The sequence below is a fragment of the Bombina bombina genome, chromosome 1 (genome assembly GCF_027579735.1).
Source record: "Bombina bombina isolate aBomBom1 chromosome 1, aBomBom1.pri, whole genome shotgun sequence".
Lineage (NCBI taxonomy): Eukaryota > Metazoa > Chordata > Amphibia > Anura > Bombinatoridae > Bombina > Bombina bombina.
Window position 1 is genome coordinate 347,288,969 of NC_069499.1, and position 23,847 is coordinate 347,312,815.

The following is a 23,847-nucleotide window of genomic DNA, read 5'->3' on the forward strand; positions in this document are numbered from 1 at the left end:
TGAAGACAATTGAGACCTGTGGAACCTCCCCCTTGGGGGAAGCTCCTTGAATTCCAGAAGATAACCTTGGGAGACTATTTCTAGCGCCCAAGGATCCGGAACATCTCTTGCCCAAGCCTGAGCGAAGAGAGAAAGTCTGCCCCCCACCAGATCCGGTCCCGGATCGGGGGCCAACATCTCATGCTGTCTTGGTAGCAGTGGCAGGTTTCTTGGCCTGCTTACCTTTGTTCCAGCCTTGCATTGGCCTCCAGGCTGGCTTGGTTTGAGAAGTGTTACCCTCTTGCTTAGAGGATGTAGCACTTGGGGCTGGTCCGTTTCTGCGAAAGGGACGAAAATTTGGTTTATTTTTAGCCTTGAAAGACCTATCCTGAGGAAGGGCGTGGCCCTTACCCCCAGTGATATCAGAAATAATCTCTTTCAAGTCAGGGCCAAACAGCGTTTTCCCCTTGAAAGGTATGTTAAGCAATTTGTTCTTGGAAGACGCATCCGCTGACCAAGATTTTAGCCAAAGCGCTCTGCGCGCCACAATAGCAAACCCTGAATTTTTCGCCGCTAATCTAGCCAATTGCAAAGTGGCGTCTAAAGTAAAAGAGTTAGCCAATTTGAGAGCATGAATTCTGTCCATAATCTCCTCATAAGAAGAATCTTTATTGAGCGACTTTTCTAGTTCATCGAACCAGAAACACGCTGCTGTAGTGACAGGAACAATGCATGAAATTGGTTGTAGAAGGTAACCTTGCTGAACAAACATCTTTTTAAGCAAACCCTCTAATTTTTTATCCATAGGATCTTTGAAAGCACAACTATCTTCTATAGGGATAGTAGTGCGTTTGTTTAGAGTAGAAACCGCCCCCTCGACCTTGGGGACTGTCTGCCATAAGTCCTTTCTGGGGTCGACCATAGGAAACAATTTCTTAAATATAGGGGGAGGGACAAAAGGTATGCCGGGCCTTTCCCATTCTTTGTTTACAATGTCCGCCACCCGCTTGGGTATAGGAAAAGCTTCGGGGGGCCCCGGGACCTCTAGGAACTTGTCCATCTTACATAATTTCTCTGGAATGACCAAATTCTCACAATCATCCAGAGTAGATAACACCTCCTTAAGCAGAGCGCGGAGATGTTCCAATTTAAATTTGAATGTAATCACATCAGGTTCAGCTTGTTGAGAAATTTTCCCTGAATCTGAAATTTCTCCCTCAGACAAAACCTCCCTGGCCCCCTCAGACTGGTGTAGGGGCATTTCAGAACCATTATCATCAGCGTCCTCATGCTCTTCAGTATTTTCTAAAACAGAGCAGTCGCGCTTTCGCTGATAAGTGGGCATTTTGGCTAAAATGTTTTTGATAGAATTATCCATTACAGCCGTTAATTGTTGCATAGTAAGGAGTATTGGCGCACTAGATGTACTAGGGGCCTCCTGTGTGGGCAAGACTGGCGTAGACGAAGGAGGGGATGATGCAGTACCATGCTTACTCCCCTCACTTGAGGAATCATCTTGGGCATCATTTTCTCTAAATTTTGTGTCACATAAATCACATCTATTTAAATGAGAAGGAACCTTGGCTTCCTCACATACAGAACATAGTCTATCTGATAGTTCAGACATGTTAAACAGGCATAAACTTGATAACAAAGTACAAAAAACGTTTTAAAATAAAACCGTTACTGTCACTTTAAATTTTAAACTGAACACACTTTATTACTGAAAATGTGAAAAAGTATGAAGGAATTGTTCAAAATTCACCAAAATTTCACCACAGTGTCTTAAAGCCTTAAAAGTATTGCACACCAAATTTGAAAGCTTTAACTCTTAAATTAACGGAACCGTTTTTATATTTAACCCCTATACAGTCCCTGGTATCTGCTTTGCTGAGACCCAACCAAGCCCAAAGGGGAATACGATACCAAATGACGCCTTCAGTAAGCTTTTTCTATGTATCTGAGCTCCTCACACATGCATCTGCATGCCTTGCTTCCCAAAAACAACTGCGCAATAGAGGCGCGAAAATGAGGCTCTGCCTATGATTAGAGAAGGCCCCCAGTGAAAAAGGTGTCCAATACAGTGCCTGCCGGTTATTTTACATAATTCCCAAGAATAAAATAACTCCTCAAAGCTATGAAGTATTAAAAATGCTTATAAATCAATCGTTTTAGCCCAGAAAAATGTCTACCAGTCTTTAAAGCCCTTGTGAAGCCCTTTATTCTCATTTAATAAAAATGGCTTACCGGATCCCATAGGGAAAATGACAGCTTCCAGCATTACCACGTCTTGTTAGAAATGTGTCATACCTCAAGCAGCAAAAGTCTGCTCACTGTTTCCCCCAACTGAAGTTAATTCCTCTCAACAGTCCTGTGTGGAAACAGCCATCGATTTTAGTAACGGTTGCTAAAATCATTTTCCTCTTACAAACAGAAATCTTCATCTCTTTTCTGTTTCAGAGTAAATAGTACATACCAGCACTATTTTAAAATAACAAACTCTTGATTGAAGAATAAAAACTACATTTAAACACCAAAAAACTCTAAGCCATCTCCGTGGAGATGTTGCCTGTACAACGGCAAAGAGAATGACTGGGGAAGGCGGAGCCTAGGAGGGATCATGTGACCAGCTTTGCTGGGCTCTTTGCCATTTCCTGTTGGGGAAGAGAATATCCCACAAGTAAGGATGACGCCGTGGACCGGACACACCTATGTTGGAGAAATTAGCTTTGTTCTTTGTCTTAAAGGACTTGTCCTGAGGGAGAGCATGGCCTTTTCCCCCAGTGATTTCTGAAATAATCTATTTCAATTCAGGCCCGAAGAGGGTCTTTACTTTGAAAGGGATGTTCAAAAGCTTGGATTTAGACAACACATCGGCCGACCAGGACTTTAGCCATAGCGCTGAATCAGAGACATCTCCCTCAGACATCAAATCCCTCGCTCCCACTTCAGAGCGTTGTGAGGGTATATCGGATACGGCTACCAAAGCGTCAGAATGCTCATAATCTGTTCTTAAAACAGAGCTATCACGCTTTGCAGGTAACACGGGCAGTTTAGATAAGAAAGCATTAAGATAATTATCCATGACCGCTAAGTCTTGTAATGTAAAAGGGTTAGACGCACTAGAGGTACTAGGCGTCGCTTGCGCGGGCGTAACTGGTTGACACACTTGGGGAGAGGCAGACGGGCTACCCTCGTTACCTTCAGTCTGAGAATCATCTTGGGCCACATTCTTAAGTGCAACAATATGATCTTTAAAGTGTATAGACATATCAGTACAAGTGGGACACATTCTGAGAGGGAGTTCCACCATGGCTTCTAAACACATTGAACAAGGATTTTCCTTAGTGTCAGACATGTTTAACAGACTAGTAGTATACTAGTAGTATACACAAACAGGCTTGGCAATCACTTTAATCAAATAAAAAACACAATTTGAAAAAAAAAAACACGTTACTGTGCCTTTAAGAGATAAAAAGAGCACACAATTTTACAAAACAGTGAAAAATGCAGCAATCCACCACAAGTTGCAGAACGATTAACCCCTTAATGCCCAAACCGGAGCAGCTTAAAGCCAACACCCGGTTAAAATTACTACAGCACCTTGCCACAGCCTTGCTGTGGCCCTACCTGCCCTTAGGGATCAGATTTGGGGGAATATAGCTTCTTTAAGGTGCTCAAACAACAGCAGGACCCTCCATGTGAAGCAGCATGAACTTCTCTGCAATTCTAAGTGCGCATCTGAGGCGCAAAATTGGGTGAGGCCTACTAAATCACTCCTAAGTGAATAAAAAACAGCCATGTGGGTAATAACCCCAGAGAGAACCCAAAAGGGCTTTCAAAGTGTCTTGCAAAACGATTTTTCCTTAGCTAAACAATCGATTGCCCTTAAGAAGTGTCAACCAGTATATTAGCCCTGTTATGTAAGCATTCAATTCCTTACTAAGTCTGTGAACATAGCTTACCCTCCCCTCATGGGGATATTGTTAGTCTCTTCTAGCATTATCTCAGTCTTGTCTAGAAATAAATGTCTGAACATACCTTATTGCAGATCACCCTGCAAACTGTTCCCCCCAACTGAAGTTTTCTGGTACTCCTCAGTCCTGTGTGGGAACAGCAGTGGATTTTAGTTACAACATGCTAAAATCATTTTCCTCTCAGCAGAAATCTTCATCACTTTTCTGCTAGAGAGTAAATAGTACAAACCGGTACCATTTAAAAAAAACAACTTTTGATTGAAGATAATAAAACTACAATTCTAACACCACATTCACTTTACTCTCCCGAGAGAGACCCTAGCGCTTAGAGCCGGCAAAGAGAATGACTGGGGGGGTGGAGCTAGAGGGGGAGCTATATGGACAGCTCTGCTGTGTGCTCTCTTTGCCACTTCCTGTAGGGAATGAGAATATCCCACAAGTAAAGGAGGAATCCGTGGACTGGATACACCTTGCAAGAGAAATCAAGCACAACTGACTACACCACCTCCATAGGAGGCAAAGTTTGTAAAACTGAGGTGTGTGTGGTGGGAGGTGTATTTATAGGCATTTTCAGGTTTGGGAAACCTTTCCCCCTCCTGGTACGAATGTATATCCATACGTCACTAGCTCATGGACTCTTGCCACTTACATGAAAGAAAATGTATGAGTTCCTAAAATAAGCCCAAACTATAAAGTTGTGCGTTGAGTAAATATATATATGCAGGCTATGTGTACATGTTTATGTGCATAGTAATGGGTTATGAGGTGCATTTGTACTTGCTTTTCAGCATCATCTATTGTGCTCACCTCAGTTCCAGAAGTATATGTCCAATAGACAAGCCCATCCAAAGCAGTTAAAAGGGACACTGAACCCAAATTTTTTCTTTTGTGATTCAGATAGAGCATGCAATTTTAAGCAACTTTCTAATTTACTCCTATTATAAAATATTTTTCATTCTCTTAGCATCTTTATTTGAAAAGCAAGAAAAAAATGTTTAGATGCCGGCCCATTTTTGGTGATCAACCTGGGTTGTACTTGATGATTGGTGGATAAATTCACCCACTAATAAACAAGTGCTGTCCAGGGTTCTATGCCAAAAATTGACTGGCTCCTTAGCTTAGATGCCTTCTTTTTCAAATAAAGATAGCAAGGGAACGAAGAAAAATTGCTAATAGGAGTAAATTAGAAAGTTGCATGTTCTATCTAAATCACGAAATAAAAAATTTGGGTTCAGTGTCCCTTTAAGCATGAGCCAGGAGATTGACGAATCAATCCACAATTCACATGGGGGCACAGCATCGGTGTATAAAGGAGCAGCACTATGTAGACCAGTGTATTGATGGGCATGACTACATTTTACCTGGGAGGCCTATGAAATCTTCGCACTGGAAGATTTTTCACTGCCTGGCTCAAATACCTGCTTACTATTTGTAAGCTCTCTGATGAAGAAATAAGGTCTCAAGTAGGTTAGAGAATCTATTTCTGTATCTTGTAGATTAGCACTTCAATATTTCACCTCACTCCATCAAGGAGGCAAAAATTTGAATGAGGGATTCTGGGAAAGTGGGATTAAATCTTGGTATGATGGGGTAATTTGCCGCCTCCTAGTGGACAATGAGTGTAATCCAACATGCAATGATCTTAGGAACTTTCGTCATTTTATTAAAGAAACTAATCTGCACGGCCCTTAAATTAAAAGATCAGATTAAAGTAGGATGCAAAATGTTTTACTTTTTACTTGTGTTACCATTTCTAGTGAACAGCACACTAGTTTCAAGTTACAAAATGGATTTTGTCAATTTTTTAGAGCTGATGATAGCATCAAAGAAGGCTGTAATTTGTTTTTAAGGATGAACACAATATAACAATTTTCCTTTCACCTTGAGAACTCTCATCTGAGAAAGGGGCGAAGACCCGGGAAACATTAACATTCAATTAAGTCGCTGTGACTTAAAACCAGATATCCCTGAAGCACCCTTATACTATGACTCAAGATTGTCAGTGGGAGTACACCTTTTATCTTTATGCAGCTCTCTCTTTGATGATATCCTTTTCCTTTAAAAAAAGTGTAAAAACATGTGTAGAGGAGGTGTGATTAAATGATTAAACTCACGCGATAATGGTCTTTATCACCATGTCTTTGATTTTTTCCCAGATTTTATCACTGTTGATGCCTTCCTGGTCAAGGTAGCTCCATAATGCCTTCAGTGCCCTGCAGAGAGATAAAAGCAAAACTTTAAACACAGACACCAGAAAAATATTTTAAAAAATTCCCACAAGAAATACAATCCTCTCACAATCTGTCTACTACCAATAAGCACAAATAATAGAGATTTAAAAATTCATAGGATGACTTATTAGTGCTCCACTTTTAGACTGTCACTTTTGAACCCCCCCCCCTCCACACACAAAAAACATAATTTATGTAAGAACTTACATGATAAATTCATTTCTTCCATATTGGCAAGAGTCCATGAGCTAGTGACTTATGTAAAACTTTTCTACCAAAAACTGCTTCCGAAGAAGCAAATACATCAAAATGGTAGAATTTAGTAAATGTATGCCAAGAAGACCAAGTAGCAGCTTTACAAATCTGATCAACTGAAGCTTCATTCTTAAAAGCCCAGGAAGTGGAAACTGATCTAGTAGAATGAGCTGTAATTCTCTGAGGCGGGGCTTGACCCGACTCCATATAGGCTTGATGAATCAAAAGCTTGAACCACGAAATCAAAGAAACGGCAGAAACCTTCTGACCTTTCCTAGAACCAGAAAAGATAACAAATAGACTAGAAGTCTTCCTGAAATCTATTAATGTTGTTAGAATTCACAACCTTAGGTAAGAATTTAAATGAAGTCCGCAAAACTGCCTTATCCTGATGAAAAATCAGAAAAGGAGAATCACAAGAGAGCGGATAATTGAGAAACTCTTCTAGCAGAAGAGATGGCCAAAAGAAACAACACTTTATAAGAAAGGCCTATAAAGCGTTCAAAACCAAATTAAGACTCCCAGGAGGAGAGATTGATTTAATGACAGGCTTGATACGAACCAAAGCCTGTACAAAACAATGAATATCAGGAAGTTTAGCAATCTTTCTGTGAAATAAAACAGAAAGAGCAGAGATTTGTCATTTCAAGGAACTTGCAGACAAACCTTAATCCAAACCATCCTGAAGAAACTGCAAAATTCTAGGAATTCTAAAAGAATGCCAAAAGAATGCCAAGAGAATTTATGAGAAGAACACCATTAAATGTAAGTCTTCCAAACTCTATAATAAATCTTTATAGAAACAGATTTACGAGCCTGCAACATAGTATTAATCACTGAGTCCGAAAAACCTCTATGACTAAGCGTTCAATTTCCATACCTTTAAATTTAATGATTTGAAATCCTGATGGAAAAACTGACCTTGAGATAGAAAGTCTGGCCTTAATGGAAGTGGCCAAGGTTGGTAAACTGGACATCCGAACAAGATCCGCATACCAAAACCTGTGAGGCCATGCTGGAGCCACCAGCAGCACAAACGATTGCTCCATGATGATTTTGGAGATCACTCTTGGAAGAAGAAGAACTAGAGGCGGGAAAATATAAGCCGGTTGATAAAACCAAGTAAGTGTCAACGCATCCACTGCTGCCGCCTTGTTTAGATGAGATGCCATCAGATCTATTTCTGGAAGCCCCCACATCAGAACAACTTGAAAAAACACATCTGGGTGGAGACACCATTCTCCCGGATGTAAAGTCTGACGACTGAGGTAATCCGCTTCCTGGAATATGTACCGCAGAAATTAGACAGGAGCTGGATTCTGCCCAAACAAGTATACTAGATACTTTTTCATAGCTTGAGGACTGAGTCCCACCCTGATGATTGACATATGTCACAGTTGTGATATTGTCGGTCTGAAAACAAATGAATGGTTCTCTCTTCAACAGAGGCCAAAACTGAAGAGCCCTCTGTTGAGATTTCCAAACCCCTTATGCTGTCAGAGATCCCCAAACAGCTCCCCAACCTGAAAGACTCGCATCTGTTGTGATCACAGTCCAGGTTGGATAAACGAAAGAGGCCCCTAGAATTATACGATGGTGATCTAACCACCAAGTCAGAGAAAGTCAAACATTGGGATTTAAGGATATTAATTGTGAAATCCTTGTATAATCCCTGCACCATTGGTTCAGCATACAAAGTTGTAGAGGTCTCATTAAAACGAGCAAAGAGGATCGCGTCCGATGCTACACAGTCATGAGATCTAAAACTTCCATGCACAAAGCGACTGAAGGGAATGACTGAGACTGAAGTTTTCGACAGGCTGCAACCAATTTCAAACGTCTCTTGTCTGTTAGAGACAAAGTCATGGATACTGAATCTATCTGGAAACCTAAAAAGGTTACCTTTGTCTGAGGAATCAAATAACTTTTTGGTAAATTGATCCTCCAACCATGTCTTTGAAGAAACAACAAAAGTTGATTTGTGTGAAATTCTGCAAAACGTAAAGACTGAGCAAGTACCAAGATATCGTCCAAATATCTAAACACTGCAACACCCCACTCTCTGATAACAGAGAGTAGGACACCGAGAACCTTTGAAAAGAGATTCTTAGAGCTGTCGCTAGGCCAAAAAGAAAGAGCAACAAATTGGTAACGCTTGTCTAGAAAAGAGAATGTCAGGAACCGATAGCGATCGGAATATGAAGATATGCATCCTGTAAGTCTATTGTGGGCATAAAATGCCCTTGCTGAACAAAAGGCAGAATAGACCTTATAGTCAACATTTTGAAAGTTGGTACTCTTACATATCGATTCAAAATTTTTAGATCCAAAACTGGTCTGAATGAAATTTCTTTCTTTGGGACAATGAATAGATTTGAATAAAACCCCAGACCCTGCTCCTGAAACGGAACTGGCATGATTACCCCAGATAACTCCAGGTCTGAAACACACTTCAGGAAAGCCTGAGACTTTACTGGGTTTGCTGGAATGCGTGAGAGAAAAAATCTTCTCACAGGCGGTCTTACTCTGAATCCTATTCTGTACCCCTGAGACACAATATTCTGAATCCAAATATTTTGGACCGAATTGATCCAAACATCTTTGAAAAATCTTAATCTGCCCCCTACCAGCTGAGCTGGAATAAGGGCCGCACCTTCATGCGGACTTGGGGGCTGACTTTGATCTCTTAAATGGCTTGGATTTTTTCCAATTTGAAGAAGGCTTTCAATAGGAAACAGATTTCTTGGGGGAAGAATCAGGTTTCTGTTCCTTATTTAAGAACGAAAACGGTTAAAAGCTTTAGATTTACCCTTAGATCTTTATCCTGAGGCAAAAAAACTCCCTTCCCCCCAGTGACAGTTCAAATGATTGAATCCAACTGTGAACCAAATAATTTATTACCTTGGAAAGAAAGATAGCAGCATTCCAAGATTTAAGCCACAAAGCTATTCTAGCTAAAATAGCTTAAGACATAGATTTAACATCAATTTTTATGATATCAAAAAATGGAATCAAAAATGAAATTATTAGCATGTTGAATCAACTTAACAACAAATCATGATCCAATACTTGTTGCGCTAAAGTTTCCAACCAAAAAGTTGAAGCAGCTGCAACATCAGCCAAATAAATTGCAGGCCTAAGAAGACCTGAAAATAAATAAGCTTTCCTTAGATAAGATTCACGTTTCCTATCAAAAGGATCTTTAAAAGAAGTACTATCTTCCGTAGGAATAGTAGAACGTTCAGCAAGAGTGGAGATAGCCCCATCAACTTTGGGGATCTTTTCCCAAAACTCCAATCTAACTGCTGGCAAAAGATACAATTGTTTAAACCTTGAAGAAGGAATAAAAAGTACCACCAGGCCTATTCCATTCCTTAGAAATATCAGAAATAACATCAGGAACTGGAAAAACCTCTGGAATAACCACAGGAGGTTTATAAACAGAATTTAAATGTTTACTAGTTTTAATATCAAGAGGACTAGTCTCCTCAATATCCAATATAATCAACACTTCTTCAACAAAGAACGAATGTACTCCATTTTAAATAAATAACAGAATTTATGCTTACCTGATAAATTACTTTCTCCAACGGTGTGTCCGGTCCACGGCGTCATCCTTACTTGTGGGATATTCTCTTCCCCAACAGGAAATGGCAAAGAGCCCAGCAAAGCTGGTCACATGATCCCTCCTAGGCTCCGCCTTCCCCAGTCATTCGACCGACGTAAAGGAGGAATATGCATAGGAGAAATCATATGATACCGTGGTGACTGTAGTTAGAGAAAATAATTCATCAGACCTGATTAAAAAACCAGGGCGGGCCGTGGACCGGACACACCGTTGGAGAAAGTAATTTATCAGGTAAGCATAAATTCTGTTTTCTCCAACATAGGTGTGTCCGGTCCACAGCGTCATCCTTACTTGTGGGAACCAATACCAAAGCTTTAGGACACGGATGATGGGAGGGAGCAAATCAGGTCACCTAGATGGAAGGCACCACGGCTTGCAAAACCTCTCTCCCAAAAATAGCCTCCGAAGAAGCAAAAGTATCAAATTTGTAAAATTTGGTAAAAGTGTGCAGTGAAGACCAAGTCGCTGCCTTACATATCTGATCAACAGAAGCCTCGTTCTTGAAGGCCCATGTGGAAGCCACAGCCCTAGTGGAGTGAGCTGTGATTCTTTCAGGAGGCTGCCGTCCGGCAGTCTCATAAGCCAATCGGATGATGCTTTTAAGCCAAAAAGAGAGAGAGGTAGCAGTTGCTTTTTGACCTCTCCTTTTACCAGAATAAACAACAAACAAAGAAGATGTTTGTCTGAAATCCTTTGTAGCCTCTAAATAGAATTTTAGAGCACGAACTACATCCAAATTGTGCAACAAACGTTCCTTCTTTGAAACTGGATTCGGACACAAAGAAGGCACAACTATCTCCTGGTTAATATTTTTGTTAGAAACAACTTTCGGAAGAAAACCAGGTTTAGTACGCAAAACCACCTTATCTGCATGGAACACCAGATAAGGAGGAGAACACTGCAGAGCAGATAACTAACCTGAATTTTTCGCCGCCAATCTAGCTAATTGCAAAGTGGCGTCTAAAGTAAAAGAGTTAGCCAATTTAAGAGCTTGAACTCTGTCCATAACCTCCTCATAAGAAGAGTCTTTATTGAGCGACTTTTCTAGTTCCTCGAACCAGAAACACGCTGCTGTAGTGACAGGAACAATGCATGAAATTGGTTGTAGAAGGTAACCTTGCTGAACAAACATCTTTTTAAGCAAACCCTCTAATTTTTTATCCATAGGATCTTTAAAAGCACAACTATCTTCTATAGGGATAGTAGTGCGTTTGTTTAGAGTAGAAACTGCCCCCTCGACCTTGGGGACTGTCTGCCATAAGTCCTTTCTGGGGTCGTGTCCATCTTACATAATTTCTCTGGAATGACCAAATTGTCACAATCATCCAGAGTAGATAACACCTCCTTAAGCAGAGCGCGGAGATGTTCCAATTTAAATTTGAATGTAATAACATCAGGTTCAGCTTGTTGAGAAATTTTTCCTGAATCTGAAATTTCTCCCTCAGACAAAACCTCCCTGGCCCCTTCAGACTGGTGTAAGGGCATGTCAGAACCATTATCATCAGCGTCCTCATGCTCTTCAGTATCTAAAACAGAGCAGTCACGCTTTCGCTGATAAGTGGGCATTTTGGCTAAAATGTTTTTAATAGAATTATCCATTACAGCCGTTAATTGTTGCATAGTAAGAAGTATAGGCGCACTAGATGTACTAGGGGCCTCTTGTGTGGGCAAGACTGGCGTAGACACAGGAGGGGATGATGCAGTACCATGCTTACTCCCCTCACTTGAGGAATCATCTTGGGCAACATCATTATCAGTGGCATCATTTTCTCTAAATTGTTTGTCACATACATCACATCTATTTAAATGAGAAGGAACCTTGGCTTCCTCACATACAGAACATAGTCTATCTGATAGTTCAGACATGTTAAACAGGCATAAACTTGATAACAAAGCACAAAAAACGTTTTAAAATAAAACCGTTATTGTCACTTTAAATTTTAAACTGAGCACACTTTATTACTGAATATGCGAAAAAGTATGAAGGAATTGTTCAAAATTTACCAAAATTTCACCACAGTGTCTTAAAGCCTTAAAAGTATTGCACACCAAATTTGAAAGCTTTAACTCTTAAAATAACGGAACCGGAGCCGTTTTTACATTTAACCCCTATACAGTCCCTGGTATCTGCTTTGCTGAGACCCAACCAAGCCCAGAGGGGAATACGATACCAAATGACGCCTTCAGTAAGCTTTTTCTGTGTATCTGAGCTCCTCACACATGCATCTGCATGCCTTGCTTCCCAAAAACAACTGCGCATTAGTGGCGCGAAAATGAGGCTCTGCCTATGATTGGAAAAGGCCCCCAGTGAAAAAGGTGTCCAATACAGTTGCCGGTTTTTTAACATAATTCCCAAGATTAAAATAACTCCTCAAAGCTATAATCTATTAAAAATGCTTATAAAGTAATCGTTTTAGCCCAGAAAAATGTCTACCAGTCTTTAAAGCCCTTGTGAAGCCCTTTATTCTTATTAAGAAAATGGCTTACCGGATCCCATAGGGAAAATGACAGCTTCCAGCATTACCAAGTCTTGTTAGAAATGTGTCATACTTCAAGCAGCAAAGTCTGCACACTGTTTCCCCCAACTGAAGTTACTTCATCTCAACAGTCCTGTGTGGAAACAGCCATCGATTTTAGTAACGGTTGCTAAAATCATCTTCCTCTTACAAACAGAAATCTTCATCTATTTTCTGTTTCAGAGTAAATAGTACATACCAGCACTATTTTAAAATAACAAACTCTTGATTGAAGAATAAAACTACATATAAACACCAAAAAACTCTTAACCATCTCCGTGGAGATGTTGCCTGTGCAACGGCAAAGAGAATGACTGGGGAAGGCGGAGCCTAGGAGGGATCATGTGACCAGCTTTGCTGGGCTCTTTGCCATTTCCTGTTGGGGAAGAGAATATCCCACAAGTAAGGATGACGCCGTGGACCGGACACACCTATGTTGGAGAAAAGTAGATTTGTCAGTGTCAATATCTGAGGAAGGATTTCATCATAAAAGGATAATTCAGTATGTTGTCGGTCATTTGAAATTTCATCAACTTTATGAGAAGTTTTAGAATACCATTACATTTATTAGAAGCAGGGTGGCAGACAAAGCCTTCTGAATAGAATCAGCAATAAATTCTTATAAATTCACAGGTATATCTTGTACATAAGATGTTAAAAGAACAGCAACAGGCAATGTATTAATACTAATGGACACATTCTCTACATGTAAAAGTTTATCATGACAATTTATTACAAACCACAGCTGGAGATATAATCTCCACAAGATTACAATGTAAATCTGTACTTAGCTTTGGTAGAACGGATATCAGTCAGCAGGATTCCAACAGTGATTTCTGAGACAGGATCAGATTTGAGACATCTTGCAAATGTAAGAGAAAAAACAACATATAAAGCAAAATTATCAATTTCCTTATATGGCAGTTTCAGGAATGGTAAAAAAATGCAAACAGCATAGCGTCTTATAGAGAAAAAAGGCAAGAGGCATATAGGAATAGGGTTCAAAATAATGAAAATATTTGGCGCCAAGTATGACACACAAACTGAGAAAATATTTTGGCGCTAACAACATCCGGAAATGACACACTTGCATAATTGAAGACACAATCTTGTGAAAGGACTCGGCGTCTACAAAGACGCCGGAAATGACGAATTTGCGTCATCGAACGTAACTTCGCAGCAAAAAAATCTTGCGCCAAAAATGACGCAATATAGTTTGCCATTTTGCGCCCTTGCGAGCCTAATTCTGCCCGCAAATTTAAAATGACAGTCAATTGAAAAAAGACTAAACCCCAGGTAAGAAATACATTTTCCTCAAAAATGCATTTCCCAGATATGAAACGGACAGTCTGCAAAAGGAAATATACTGAAATTTGAATCATGGCAAATATAAGTACAATACATATATTTAGAACTTTATATAAATCCAAAAAAGTGCCAAACCATAGCTGAGAGTGTCTTAAGTAATGAAAACATACTTACCAAAAGACACCCATCCACATATAGCAAATAGCGAAACCAGTACTGAAACGGTTATCAGTAGAGGTAATGGAATATGAGAGTATATGGTCGATCTGAAAAGGGAGGTAGGAGATTAATCTCTACAACCGATAACAGAGAACCTATGAAATAGATCTCCCGTGAGGAAAACTGTTGCATTCAAAAGGCGATACCCCCCCTCACATCCCTCTGACAGTCACTGTACTCTGAGAGGAATCGGGCTTCAAAATGCTGAGAAGTGCATATCAACGTAGAAATCTTAGCACAAACTTACTTCACCACCTCCATAGGAGGTAGAGTTTGTAAAACTGAATTGTGGTTGTGGTGAGGGGTGTATTTATAGGCATTTTGAGGTTTAGGAAACTTTGCCCTTCCAGGTAGGAATGTATATCCCATACGTCACTAGCTCATGGACTCTTGCCAATTACATGAAAGAAAAGAAGGCACCTAAGCTATTTTTTGGTTCAGTACATTGAACAGCACTTGTTTATTGGTGGGTGAATTTATCCACCAATCAGCAAGAACAATCCAGGTTGTTCACCAAAAATGGGCCAGCATCTAATCTTACATTCTTGCATTTCAAATAAAGATACCAAGAGAGAGAACAAAGAAAATTTAATAGGAGTAAAATTAAAAAGTTGCTTAAAATTGCATGTTCTGATCCACAAAAGAAAAAAATTGGGTTCAGTGTCCCTTTAAGAGGAAGCAAAAAAATATTTAAAAAACCCAAAAAAAACTGTAAAACTTGAAGGAATGCAGAGAAGACCATGTTGCAGCTTAGCAAATCTGCTCAAAGGATGCATCTTTTTTGAAAGACCAGATTATAGCTACTGATCTGGTGGAATGATCTATAATATGCTTAGGGGTAGACTTTCCTGCCACCAAGTAAGCTTTGAATTACCTTTGAGCCAAGAAGCTTAGGCTAATGCCGTAGCCTTCTGACCTTTATGAGAACCAGAATAGAGAGCCAATAATCTAGAACTTTGACTGAAGTCTTTAGTAGCTAGAAAATAACATTTTAAAACACTACCAACATGAAAATTATGAAAAAGCGTTCCTGAGAATTAGAAGGATCTGCACACAACAACAATTCATACCTTACTCAAGAACTACCTTGTCATTATAAAAAAAAATAAAAAAATGTATGCTTACCTGATAAAAATTTTTCTTTGCGGGCATGGAGAGTCCACAAATCATTTCAATTACTAGTGGGATATTCAACTCCTGGCCAGCAGGAGGCGGCAAAGAGCACCCCAGCAGCGCTGTTAAGTGTCACTTCCCTTACCCATAACCCCCAGTCATTCGGCCAAAGGGAAATGGAAAAAGATAACAAGGGTATAGAGGTGCCTGAGGTTTGTACAAAAACACTGCCAAATTAAATTTAAATATGGGCAGGTCGTGGACTCTCCATGCCCAGAAAGAAATAAAAAAAAATCTTTCCTATGGCATGGAGAGCCCGCAAATCATTCCAATTACTAGTGGGAACCAATACCCAAGCTAGAGGACACAGAATGAAAGGGAGGGAGAACAAGACAGGTGGACCTAATCAGAAGGCACCAGCGCTTGAAGAACATTTCTCCCATAGGAAGCCTCAGCCGAAGAAAAAGTATCAAATTTGAAGAATTTAGAAAGAGGACCATGTGGCCCCCTTGCAAATCTGCTCCACAGAAGCTTAGTTTTTAAAAGCCCAGGAAGAGGAAACAGCTCTAGTGGAATGAGCCGTAATTCTCGGAGGAGGCTGCTGTCCAGCTGTCTCATAAGCTTAATGGAGAACACTTCTCAACCAGAGAGAAAGAGAAGAATTAGTGGCCTTCTGACCCTTACCAGAGAAAACAATGAACATTGCAGAAGTCTACCGAAAATCTTTAGTTGCTTGAAGCTAAAATTTAAGAGCATGCACAATATCCAAGTTATGCAAAAGACGTTCCTTCTAAGAAGGATTGGGACAAAAACAACAATTTCCTGATTAATATTGCGAGCCTAAACAACCGTAGGCAGAAAACCAAAATTAGTACGAAGGACCAGCATGTAAAATAGGGTAAGGGGAATCACACTGCAGAGCCGAAAGTTCGGAAACACTGCGAGCAGAAGAAATAGCAAGAAGAAACAAAACCTTCCAAGATAACAATTTAATATCAACATAATGTATCGGCTCAAACGCTGCAAAACTTTAAGAACAAGATTAAGGCTCCAAGGAGGAGCAACAGGTTTAAACACAGGCCTGATTCCAACCAGACCAGAGCTTGAACAAAAGATTGGACATCTGGCAGATCTGCCAGACGTTTGTGCAAAAGAATAGTCAGTGAAGAAATCTGACCCTTCAGAGTACTGACTGACAAACCCTTCTCCGGGCCTTCCTGAAGAAACGCCAATATTCTAGGAACTCTTACTCTGCTCCAAGAGAAACCTTTGAATAACACCAATAAAAAGGTTTTACGCCATACCTTATGGTAAATTTTGCAGGTAACAGGCTTATGAGCCTGAAGCATGGTATCAATGACCTTATCAGAGAAGCTACGTCTAGCGAAAATTAGACGTTTAATATCCACACAGCTTCAGAGAATCTAGATTTGGATGAAGGAAAGGACCCTGAAGAAGGTCCTTCCTCAGAGGTAACCTCCAAGGTGGAAGAGATGACATCTTCACCAGATCCGCAAACCAAATCCTGTGAGGCCATGCAGGAGCTATTAGAATCACAGACACTCTCTCCTGCTTGATACGAGCAATTACTCATGGAAGGAGAGCAAACGGAGGAAACGGGTATGCTAGATTGAAGTTCCAAGGAACTGCCAGAGCGTCTATCAGAAGAGCTTGAAGATCTCTTGACCTTCAACTGTACTTTTGAAGATTGGCATTTTGACGAGACACCATCAGATCCAACACTCCGGAACCCCCACCTGAGGGTTATCATTGGGAAAACCCTGGGTGGAGACCCCACTCTCCGGGATGAAAGGTCTGTCTGCTCGGAAAATCCACGTCCCAGTCGTCCACCCCTTGGATATGGAAGGCAGAGAGATGGCAATCGTGAGACTCAGCCCCCTGAAGAATGCAAGTCACCTCCTTCATTGCTAACGAACTCAGAGTTCCTCCCTGGTGGTTGATGTAAGCCACGAAGGTGATGTGGTCCGACTGGAATCTGATAAACTGGACCAAGGCTAGTTGAGGCCAAGTTGTCAAGGCATTGAAGATATCTCTCAACTATAAGATGTTTATGGGAAAAGAAGACTCCTGAGTCCACAGTCCCTGTGCTCTTAAGGAACCCCAAACTGCTCCCCAGACTCTTCAAGACTCCCAGACCGCTCCCCAACTCAACAGCCTGGCGTCTGTGGTCCTAATTGCCCAGAAAAGATACCCAAAAAGTGACAAAGGAGGATACTGTCTACAGTTGGAACAGCAGATTGTTCTAGCTTCCTTAGTCAGATAGTTCTTTGACCATTGAAAATAGACAGTTGGAGAGGCCATAATTGAAGATGAGCAAACATAACTGCAACTGAGGCCTCTACCATAAGGCCCACTACCTCCATCCATTGGCGTACAGTTGGAGAAGGGAAACTTTGAAGAAGATGAAATGCCCTCAAGTTTTGTTCTGCGAGATTCTGACAAGAAAAGTTGCATCGATACTGAGAATCTATGGTGACCAGAAAGAATACCCTTGTAGCTGTTAACCAAGAGCTCTTGGGAACATTGGCCTTCCAACTGTGATCCTGGAGGAAAAAGACAAGAGATTTAGAGTATGAAACCTTGCTAGAGGCAATAAAAGAGCCTGAAATAAGATTTCATCCAGATAAGGAGCAATTGATATGCCCTAAGCTCTGATAACTGCCAACAATTCTCCCAACACCTTTGTAAAAATGTGTGGAGCTGTGACCAAAGGAAAGGGCAACAAACTAATGTTTGTTGTGGAAAGCAAATTTTAGGAACTGATGATGACCCATGTGAATAGGAGATGTCTATGTGTCCTTGAGATCTATGATGGACATGAGCTGACCCTGTTGGATTAAGGGTAAAAATTTGCAAATTGTATCCAATATGAAAGTATGAATCCTTAAAAAAAAAAAAAACTTGCTTAAAGATTTCAAGTCTAAGATGGGTTGTAAATCCCTTACACGTTAGGAGTAAAAATCTTGTCGATGTTGCGAGACAGGTACAGGAACTACTACTCCCATGTCCTCCAGACCATCTACACATTAAATTAAGGCAGCCGTCTTTGTATCTTTTAATAGCCTGTAGATTGCGTGAGTGATCAGTACTTGCTGATTGCAGGCCGCAGTAGAGAACCCATCCAGTGCTGTACAGATAACAGCAGAGGATATGAGAAGAACACCTTTAATCCCACTGGAGGCGGCTAAGGAAAATGTCTCTGTAACACCTGAGGGTAGTTATGGCTGAAATCCCATAAGAAAAAACTATACACATAACACAGTATTCCTGTAATCCTGCATCATTCTTTGTCCATTGCTTGAGATTTCTTCTTAATTTATACGTCCAAGGGGTAATGGGTCTCATAGGTCTGAGCTCCCATAAAAAAATCCTCAAGTGAATAGCTGGAACACCTCTCTCTTATACTTCTCTCCTGGGAGGCAAAGAACAAACTGGGTAAAGCTAGGAGAAGGGAGGGATTAAAAGCTAGTCTGGAATCTTTGCCTCCTCCTAGTGCTGGGAAATATATCCCACATGCCAAGGTTTCCCTGTGGACTCCTCATATGGAGGAGAAGAAAAAAAACAAAACAAAAAAAAAAAAACACATGCAACACCATGTCCTACTGATCAAGTTTTAGTGATACTGTAAAACAGTTAATAACTGTCTCTAAACAGAGTATTTCTCATTTCTTCTACCATATTCTTACCATTTATGCCCCTGGCAAGCTGTTTGGTCAGAGTTGGCCTTGTAGTCAACGTTCTTTTTGTTCACACTGTAGTTGGTCAGATGCATAAACTTGTTGCTAAGGCTCTTCATGGAAGAGGAATATCTGAAAATACAGCTCAGTTTACGTCAGAAGGAAATAGACAAGGTTACCCAATACACAGAAAATTCATAACTGCAACATACTTGCAGCTAGCGAATCGCACCAAGCCATCTCTAAACAGGTATACTCTTAGAGGATCATAAGACGTTACGTAAACATAGATCCGCAAGTCAAACTTGCTCCCACTTATGAGGTAGGGTTTGTGCAGGTACCTGGAGCAAAAAATGACAAAAACAAAAATTAAGGATCATGACTCTAGATATATAAAGGTGTGAGATAGACTCCATTTACAGAGACAAAATAAGGAAGATCATATTTCCAGTTATGTATATCTCAAATTTGGGAACATTGGTAGAAAAGGTGGCAAAGAAAATAACTGGTTACACAATCATTACATTCCATGTGGCCTCAAAAACACAACTGTGCACATTTTTTAAAATAACTTAATTTGCCTTGAATACATAGAGTCAAGCTATGTCCTTTCATGCTACAGAGAAAATTCTTATCTGACTTTTTTAATGATTTAACTTGTCAGGATTTAGCTTACCTTTGCACCAGCAGTGGTCTTTTTTTGGGTAGTTGGCTCCATTTGTGTATAACTTGAATGCCCATTCCTCTAGCTGAAGCTGGCTGCAAGAGATTTATTTTGACAAATTTTAACTTATGCAAAAGAGTTTGTTTTCTTTTATACATTTACCACCAGTAATTTGTATAACACATTCAGCATCTTGTTTAAAAAAAAAAAGAAATAAAAGCTTCTAATAGTAATAAATTAGCCCATACCGGTTTCACAATCCATTTCTGTCGGGTTCCTCCTTCCTCCCAGGCTTTTCTCAAAAGCTTGATATCCTGAGGAAGAACAAATGATTGTGGAAAGAAGTTAAACTCCTTTTTCCCAAAACGTGCTTGCATTTTGGAAAGGTTCCGCCACAGACGGTCTTTTCTGCCAATCTGAAAGGATCCTGGGAAATGGTTCAGCTGTTTATAAAATAATAATTAAAAAAATAAAATTTTAGAATGTGTGTCAATTAAACGTATACACAAAACAAAAATTAAGTCTAAACTACGCTCTATCATTTTGATCTTGTTTTTCATGTCCTTTTAAACAAATGAATGTTGAGAAGCATATATTTTTACAAGTTAAAGGGACATAATACTCATATGCTAAATCACCTGAAACTGGTGCAGTATAACTGTAAAAAGCTGACAGGAAAATATCACTTGAGGATCTCTATGTAAAAAAGGAAGATATTTTACCTCACAATTTCCTCAGCTAGCAAAATAAGTTCTGTGTAAAAAGTTATACTCAACTGCTGCTCAGCTGCAGGTAAAAAAAAATAAAAAATGAAGAAATGAACAGCAGCCAATCAGCATCAACAGTGCTGAGGTCATGAACTCTTTTACTGTGATCTCATGGGATTTCACTTAACTCTCATGAGATTCCATTGTAAACTTCTTTACACTGAATAGGGAAATAAGAGGAGTGTGCACGAAAGCTCACTCCTTCCGCTGTCCCGGGACAGACATACTTATTTGTTGCTTAGAAGTCCTTTACAATGGGATGTGGCTACTGAGAAACTTTTGAGGTAAAATATCTTTATTTTTTACATAGAGATGTTAAGGCAATATTTTCTAGCCAGCTTTTTACAGCTATACTGCACCACGTCCAAGTGTTTAAACATTTGGGTATTATGGCCCTTTAAATCCCATTTTTTTTTTATATTTAAAGAAAATTATATTAATAGTGAAATATTGCACATGCATAGAAAAGAAAAACAGAAGTATTAGAGAATAACCAGCTACTAGACTCAAGATGCCTCTTACAACAGAAGGTCTACTGGGGCTAGAAAAAGGAGAGGAAAAAGAAGAAAAAAGAAAGAAAGGAGAAGAAAGAAAAAAGGAGAAAAGAAAAAAGAAAAAAAAAAAAGAAACAATACGGTCCTCAGAATAATCAGGTAATCATACTTTTTTTTTTCTTTCAAAAAGGTGTTTAGGGTCTACGATCTATTACTCCTGGGAACTATTAACAAAGCAGTGGAGTCCACGAGTAATCTGGGCAGGACAAAACTTGTTTTGAAAGGCAGGTACCTAATTCCCAGACATTGCTGCCTGGGGGACTTTCCTTCCAAACGTTGCTTCAGAAGAAGCAAAATGATCAAAGTGGTTGAATTTTTTCAACAGAAGTCATTTTTAAATGCTCAGGAAGTGGAAACTGATCTGGAAAAATGGGCTGTAAAGCATTTAGGGCAAGACTCTCCCACCTCCAAGTAAGCCTTGTAAATGAAGAGTCTTAGCCAAGAAGCTAAAGCAACAGCTGTGGCTTTCTGGCCTTTACGTGGACCCGAGAAATGAATGAATAAATTAAAGTATTGTCTAAAATCCTTTGAAGCCTGCAATTCACATTGTCAGGCGCTCTGACAAATGCTGAGTTTTTATTTGTTAGTGTGTTAAAACCGCAATAGTGACAATAGATATTAACATACAAGTCATTTCGTTGGTATCTGTCTCTGGCTGTTGAGTTGTGATTAGGCTCACTACAGCCCAGTATAATTATAGGAGATTGTGTGTAATTTAATTTGAGCTAATTCAATTGTGTGGGATTCTGACAAGTGATAGCACCGCTCAAGTATTGCACCAGTCAGTTAACTATGTGTGAGGTCAATCCTCTTTTTTAGACTAGCAACCGTGCAATCCGTGAGCATTTTATGGTGCTTCCTTGCCAGACCTACCCACTTAACACACTGTAGATGGTTACTATCCGGTATCTCAGCATTTATCATTTATTTTAAATGTTTTTATATACACCTGATTGTGTGAATGTTTGTCACAATATATTTTAATTTCAACAAATATTAAAAGTTACGTTTTATATATCATACCCAATCCTGCAAACTCATCATATAGAACTATTTACTATTAGTACTATTTGAGTGCTCTGTCATATCCATTTTTCTCTACACATTTTTCTATGTTTATCCAGGATATTGAGCACCCCCCACCCTATTAATTAGTAAAAAGGAAAAACTTTTTTCCTCCTGTTTATTAGGTATAATTGTGTTGGGGATCTAATATGTATTATATTACTATAGTATCTCACTACAATAATTTCTAAAACAGTTTAAAATTTAGACCTGCCTTAAAAGGACAGGGCGGGCCGTGGACTGGATACACCACAAGAGAAATAAATTTATCAGGTAAGCATAAATTATGTTTTCTCTTGTTAGGTGTATCCAGTCCACGGATCATCCATTACTTATGGGATACCAATACCAAGGCTAAAGTACACGGATGAAGGGAGGGACAAGGCAGGTACTTAAAACGGAAGGTACCACTGCCTGAAAAAAAAACCTCTCTCCCAAAAATAGCCTCCGTAGAAGCAAAGTATGAAGCGCAGACCAAGACGCCGTCTTGTAAATCTGTTCAACAGAAACCTCATTTTAAAAAGGCCCAAGTGAAAGCCACAGCTCTAGTAGAATGAGCTGTAATCCTTTCAGGAGGCTGCTGTCCAGCAGTCTCATAATCTAAACGAATTATGCTTTTTAACCAAAAAGAAAGAGGTTGCTGAAGCCTTTTGACCTCTCCTCTGTCCAGAGTAGACAACAAACAAAGTAAATGTTTGATGAAAATCTGAAGTAGCTTGTAAGTGAAACTTTAAAGCACGAACCACGTCCAAATTGTGTAATAGACGTTCCTTCTTTGAAGAAGGATTAGGATACAAGAATGGAACAACACTCTCTTGAGTGATATTCTTGTTAGATACCACCTTAGGTAAAAAACCCAGGTTTGATACGCAGGACTACCTTATCCGTACGGAGGACCAGATAAGGAGAATCACATTGTAAAGCAGATAACTCGGAGGCTCTACGAGCCAAGGAAATAGCTACCAAAAAAGAACTTTCCAAGATAAAAAGTTTGATATCTATGGAGTGAAGAGGTTCAAACGGAACTCCTTGAAGAACCTTAATAATCAGGTTTAAGCTCCATGGCGGAGCAACAGGTTTAAACACAGGCTTGGTTCTAACCAAAGCCTGACAAAATGCCTGAACGTCTGGAGAATCTGCCAGACGCTTGTGCAAAAGGACAGAGTAGAAATCTGTCCGTTTAAGGAATTAGCTGACAACCCTTTTCTCAAAATCATCTTCGAGAAAAGATAGTATCCTGGGAATCCTGACTTTACTCCATGAGTAACCCTTGGATTCATACCAATAAGATATTTATGCCATATCTATGTTAAATTTTCCTAGTGACAGGCTTTCATGCCTGTATTAAGGTATCAATGACTGACTCGGAGAAGCCATGCTTAGATAATATCAAGCGTTCAGTCTCCAGGCAGTCCATCTCAGAGAAGTTTAATTTAGACGGTTGAAAGGACCCTGAGGTAGAGGGTCCTGTCTCAGAAGCAGAGACCATGATGGAAAGGATGACATGTCCACCAGATCTGCATATCAGGTCCTGCGTGGCCACGCAGGCGCTGACAAAAACACCAAAGCACTCTCCTGCTTGATCTTATGCAAGGACCTCCGGAGGGAATTCCCACTTCCCCGGATGAAAAGTCTGACGACTTAGAAAATCCGCCTCCCAGTTCTCAACACCTGGGATATGGAGAGCTGATATACAAGAGAGAGTCTCTGTCCAGTGAATTATTTTTAAGACTTCTAACATCGCTAGGGAACTTCTGTTCCCCCTTGATGGTTGATGTAAGCCACAGTCGTGATATTATCCGACTGAAATCTGATGTACCTCAGAGTTGCTTAACTGAGGCCAAGCCTGAAGAGCATAAGAGCGGAATATCGC

General features: G+C 40.0%; 1 protein-coding gene across 1 annotated transcript in view; it reads right to left on the reverse strand.

The window, feature by feature from the left end:
• Positions 1-23,847, reverse strand: part of TTLL4 (tubulin tyrosine ligase like 4) — a 388,835-nt gene that overhangs the window by 187,055 nt on the left and 177,933 nt on the right. The window contains exons 8-12 of the mRNA XM_053712432.1: positions 19,837-20,031; positions 19,601-19,683; positions 19,137-19,265; positions 18,934-19,056; positions 6,071-6,169 (exon numbers count right to left, since the gene is read on the reverse strand). Of these exons, the coding sequence (XP_053568407.1) occupies positions 6,071-6,169; positions 18,934-19,056; positions 19,137-19,265; positions 19,601-19,683; positions 19,837-20,031 (629 nt within the window). The remainder of the gene's footprint in view (positions 1-6,070; positions 6,170-18,933; positions 19,057-19,136; positions 19,266-19,600; positions 19,684-19,836; positions 20,032-23,847) is intronic.